The sequence below is a fragment of the Camelina sativa genome, chromosome 5, assembly GCF_000633955.1.
Source record: "Camelina sativa cultivar DH55 chromosome 5, Cs, whole genome shotgun sequence".
Taxonomy (NCBI): Eukaryota; Viridiplantae; Streptophyta; class Magnoliopsida; order Brassicales; family Brassicaceae; genus Camelina; species Camelina sativa.
In genome coordinates this window covers 27,008,376-27,013,748 of record NC_025689.1, presented here as the reverse complement: position 1 = coordinate 27,013,748, position 5,373 = coordinate 27,008,376, and the positions used below count along the sequence as shown (strand labels likewise).

General features: G+C 31.3%; 1 protein-coding gene across 1 annotated transcript; it reads right to left on the bottom strand.

Annotated features, from left to right (window-relative positions):
* On the bottom strand, positions 149-2,177 carry LOC104789614. The gene is made up of 5 exons (XM_010515287.2): positions 2,169-2,177; positions 1,856-1,973; positions 1,402-1,461; positions 792-848; positions 149-335 (listed from the first exon to the last, which is right to left on the bottom strand). Exons 1-5 carry the CDS (start codon positions 2,175-2,177, stop codon positions 277-279), a joined length of 303 nt encoding a protein of 100 aa, XP_010513589.1. The 3' UTR covers positions 149-276.

Sequence of the window (5,373 nt, the reverse complement as noted above, 5' to 3'; positions counted from 1 at the left end):
TACAGTTTACAAGTTTATTTAAAAGACTCAATTAGTAATTCACATTTAAAAAATTATTTCTTTAGTTAAATAAGTCTTTTACTATATATGCAAATACAAAAATGTATTTATAATCCAATAAAATATTATAAAGTTTTAAAAAATTAGTTTAGAAAAATAACATATCATAAAGTAACAAAACAATTATTATTAAAATCTTAATACCGCGCTTTAAGGGCGGGTACCTCCCTAGTTTAATTGTATACGGGACGCGGATCATAACTGTTTGGGAGAATCTCATTCGGATCCTTGATATACTATAAGTGTATCCAAACACTCTATTCTTCTTCTTTTACCTGTAGGATAAAAGAAAAAAAAAAATACATCATAATCATCATAATTGCGGAGGAAATATAGAAATGTCACATGATCCTCTAGCGTATCATAACAAGAGGCGAAATGAAATCAAATCATTAACTGCATATATTTCAGTATAATCACATATATTCTCATTTCAGGCAATCACACCAACCCTTAACTGTTAGTTACCATTTGTTCGTACCTCAATAAATAAGTAAATCAATAATCAAAACAGAAAACGGAAACAGTTTGATCCAATCCCTATTCTTACTATCCTATATCATATCAAAATACAAAATCAAATCAAAAACAGAAAATCTTCTATTCAATGCAGCGAATATTCTACCTTTCACCCAAAGCCAACATCAACTACTATATAAACCATAGTATAGAAACGTCAATATTAAACTCATCAAACATACAAACAAACTGAATAGAAAATAGAAAATCACCTTCGTATAAGTCATGGCTGCCACCGATGGTTTCACACATGTTTCTGATCTCAAGGCCTTCAAAACAAGGATAAGAGTCAAGATAGTTCATACTTGGAAGCAATAAGTGAGTCTATGCATCTACCCCATCATCTAAGCGAGTCTATGCATCTACCCCATCATCTAAGCGAGTCTATGCATCTGAACAATCATTAACACCCAAGAAGTTGTCTATACAACCAATACATTTGGAGAAATATGAAGAAGAAAATGGTGAGCATACGAATGATGTGGATTTGACTGACAAAAAGATCGAGACACTAAAGCTGAAGGTTGAGAATAAATGATTTGTTGTCGTTTTCTAGCAGTTTAGATTTTTAGATTATGTATAAATCTGTTTATCCAGCTATAAACATTTCTATGAAGAAAATAGAGAAATGCAATGAATTTCTATGACGAACAGAAATTTTTTTTGATCAAGTAACCTTTAGAATCTTAATTAGTTTTATTCACCATACTTAGCTCCTTTATATTGAAATATTTTTTCATCATGTAATAATACAAAATATGGTGAACTGCACCTTACCATTGACTTAATGTATATAAGGTTTGAAAGTAAATAAAAACGTACCAGGATCTGTAGGAGGAATGGAGGATAGTAGATGAAAATATGAAAGCAAGTCCAGCAAATCTGTGCAATCAAGAAAATATAAATCTCTTAGACCACAAGAATTCATACACTCAGATATAACTTTGCTATAGCCGGAGCATATCTTTATTTCGGTTATATGAGGAGGCCTGGAATCCCACTTTTGCCTTTGCATCAAATCAAATATACATTATGATCCTATTTGTATTCTCAATAGTAAAAAAAAAAAAAACATGTACTATTATTATTCTGTTATTGTCTCAGTCTGATTTGTTTTCACTTTGTCTAATACCAAAAGCAAAGTATGAGATGATGATAAGCAAATCGTTGAGTTAGGATGAGGGATTAGAAAGGAGTCAATAAATATATATATATATATATATATATATATATATGACTATGATAAGAACTAAAATCTGAAACATGATTACACTACTTGATAAGCCATTATAAAGAGGCTTTGTGCTGTTGCAATTGAACTGAACTGAACAAACAATTAATGAAAAAAACAAAAGAGCGGCAGCAAAGAAATAATATAAAGATTGAAGAGACAGCTCAAGTCGACGGATTCAAATTCAAATTGAATACAGGAGAAGGATGATGGAATTTGGTCAATAACGTCAAAACCCAATTGGGGCTGCTGCTAATAAAAAAAAAACAACTTATTGTAACTAATTAATTAATTAAGCTTTGTGCTTACTTAGAGTGTGTGTGAGAGAGAGAGGGGATCGTAACTCCAAAACTAATACCAGTGACATCGAAGCTAAAGCAAATCCAGCAAATGGAGTCAATCTAATAAAAGAGCTTCAAGTCTTAAACTTACATTGTACCAACAACAGCAAATCTGAGCATTTTATAATTAATCTGGATCGGAAACTTGGTTTAGAAAGAAAAAAAAAAAGAACAAAAAAAAACCCAATATGAGTAACTCAAGACTCAAATCTAAAACATAGCAAATCGACTTGAATCTGATTTGATTTTGTCGGGAAATAATACTAATATGAAATAGAGGTGATTAGATTTACCTATGATGGTCATAGGATTAAGCTCAGAAGATTTAGAGATTCATAAGAAATAGGAATCGAAGGTAGAAATGAGAAGAATGAAGGAAAAGGAAAAGGTATCAAGGAAGAGATCCATTGGCTGACAGGTAAAATAAGAAATTGTTTTCTCAGGCGAAACTGAAGGCGGAGACGGCAAGAATGATGTTTTTGTCGTTTCATTTTTTTCTTTTCTTTTTGTTTTTGTTTTTTTTTTTGTTTTGTTTTTCCCTTTTAATAAACTTCAACCAGTACAAAGAATGAGATCCAATTAATTTTCAACATATGATCTATCTTAAAATATTAATGGACTTCTAAAATTATGGTCCTTGGGTCGAATAAAATTTTTATTTTATTTTTATCAAAATAGAATCCATTGGTTATTTTTTTATATATGAGTTTGGTTTGGTTCAAGTATTATCGGATTTAGATATCGAAAAAAAAGTTTTAATTAATTAAATTTAAATAAATTTAGCTAAATTTTGATTTATTTAAAAAATAATTTTAGATATTTTGATTATTTTTGATGTTTAGGTTTAAAACTAATTGAAATATTCAAAATTATAACTAAAATTAATTGAAAATTGAATTATATTAATGCTAAATATTATAAATATTTTTTAATCTATATATATAAAGTGCAGTTTCCTCACTCCTGGTGCTGCCACCTCAGCATACCCCTCTTTTTAATAAGCCTATATTTTTTAGATAAACCCAAATTTTTAAATAAGCCCATAGTTTTGATATTATCCACTAAGCAGTTACTATTTATTTCTATTACATTTCTGTAAAAGCTCAATTCATTTTCCCAATTTTGCGACATTACCCACTAAGCCATGTTTTTTTGGTCGGCGGAATAAAACCCCTCTCCACGATACTCCACATTGTCGTCGTCCGTTGTGGACCTAAAGCGTCCCTGCCCTTCTCATTCTTTCATCCCAGTTCACCTAATGGTTATCTTTGAAATAAATGTTCTCTACTCCTCCACACCCTTTTGCTGTCTTCCCTCTCTTCCATCTCCATTGTAATGTTTTTCTCTATTACTGTAATTCATCTCGTTCAATGCTCGCTCTTTCAATTCAAAACCCACTTCTCTATCTTTAATTGGTGTAAGTCCTATATAATGTCTTCTCCTCCAATTTCATGTTTCATATATTTTTCTTTGTCTCTTTAATTAATTTCTCCTCACTAACATAGATTCCCCTGTCGTTTCATTCAAAAATCTCAAAGTTGGGCGCCTTCACCAACAGATCGTCGGAAGAATGCTTCGTCACTGGCCTGATCGCAATGTCAAAAAAGGAGGCCAACTCATGGGCGTCGACTTCCTACTCATTGATGAGAAGGTTGTTTCCATCTTAACTAGACTTTTCATTTATTCGTTTTTTACAACTCTATCTAATTTAAAGTTTTTCTCTAGAGTTGTGTCATCCAAGGGTCGATTAATGTGACCCACTTTCAAAATTTGAAAACTCGCTACGTGATGGGGGAATATATATTGTGTCCGACTTTGAAGTCACAAGAAGCAACTTCCGTTTTAAACTAACAAATTCCCCCTTTTCAATACGCTTCACACCAACCATTGGCAGCACTTCACAAATCAATCACCAAAGACAAAAAAGCAAAGAGATGAACACACTTTTAATAAACTAAAGGGATTCAGAAATACGAATGACACAATCAGATAACTGTAACACTAAATTATATTAAAAAGAAAATTGAGCCAACAAAAAAACAACCCGGACTTTATAAAATTACAGTAAGATAAACAAGAAAATTATTTTTTCTCAAAACATAACTCACATCGAATCGGAAAAATCACTCAGAGGAAAAACGGAAAAAAAATTACAAGTAAGAACACACAAAAAAACTCACAACTTAATTAGGAAATCTAAGGAAGCCATCACGTTTTCATATAAACAAATTTGCAACCCAATTTACATTTTCCTTTCACGAAATCAACAGGGGGATAACCAAATATACCCTACAGATGCAAAGCGAGCGGGAATCAACCAAATACGCAAACCCCAAAACCAAATACGCAAACCCAAAAGAAAATATTCAAGGGAAAACGATTACGAAAGGGATGAGTGAAAAAATGATTACGAGCATCAAAGAAATAAGTTTAGTACTCATATTGTCCTCTATATTGCAAACATTGCTCTTCTCCTATCCGTTCACGAGGACATCGAATTTTGAAAAAGAACAAATCCATTCCTAACTCAATAACATACAAATAATGACTCAATAGACCAACACTTTATAAGCCTTACAGAGAAACTGGGCCCGACTCAAACAAAGAAAAATAGCCAAAAAAAAAAAAAATGTAAGTTATTGATATTATTTATTTTTCTTAATAAAATCCACAACCTTTTTCACTCCAAACACTAAAACATTGCCCAAAAACTACTCCAACAGTTTACAAAATATATATGAAAATATTAAATAACAATCCGACCACAAAATGACAAATAATAATAAATTAATCACAACTAACAACTACAGCCAAACAACAACTTCAACTACACAACGTTAACTTCTAATTATAATTTTTAAAGCATTAAAAACACACAAGATGATCTCAATTTTTAAAAAAATAAACAACAAACTAAATTATACTTACTGCAAAACCTATTTTTGTAAAAAATATCCAACAAAGCAACCAAAATCAAATACAAAACAAACGTAAAGATGAATTTACGTAACCAAAAAAATAATATACACAACAAAAACTGGAATACACCTTAATCCAACTACCACGCGTAGCGCGGATCAATTGCTAGTATATTTATATAGTCGGGTTATGATGGATACCCAAATGGATACCGGCTATTATCCAATCCTGACCTTAACCCGAACCCACGGGTATTAGAAAATAGAAACCAATAAAGTTTTGTAGGTAAACCCGTACCCAAAC

Excerpts from the sequence above, each read along its gene's own strand:
- LOC104789614 (XM_010515287.2), bottom strand. Across the intron at positions 1,462-1,855 it reads TCTTTATAATGGCTTATCAA|ATTTGCTGGACTTGCTTTCA; the intron begins GTAGTGTAATCA and ends TTGATTGCACAG. Across the intron at positions 336-791 it reads CAGCCATGACTTATACGAAG|GTAAAAGAAGAAGAATAGAG; the intron begins GTGATTTTCTAT and ends TTTATCCTACAG.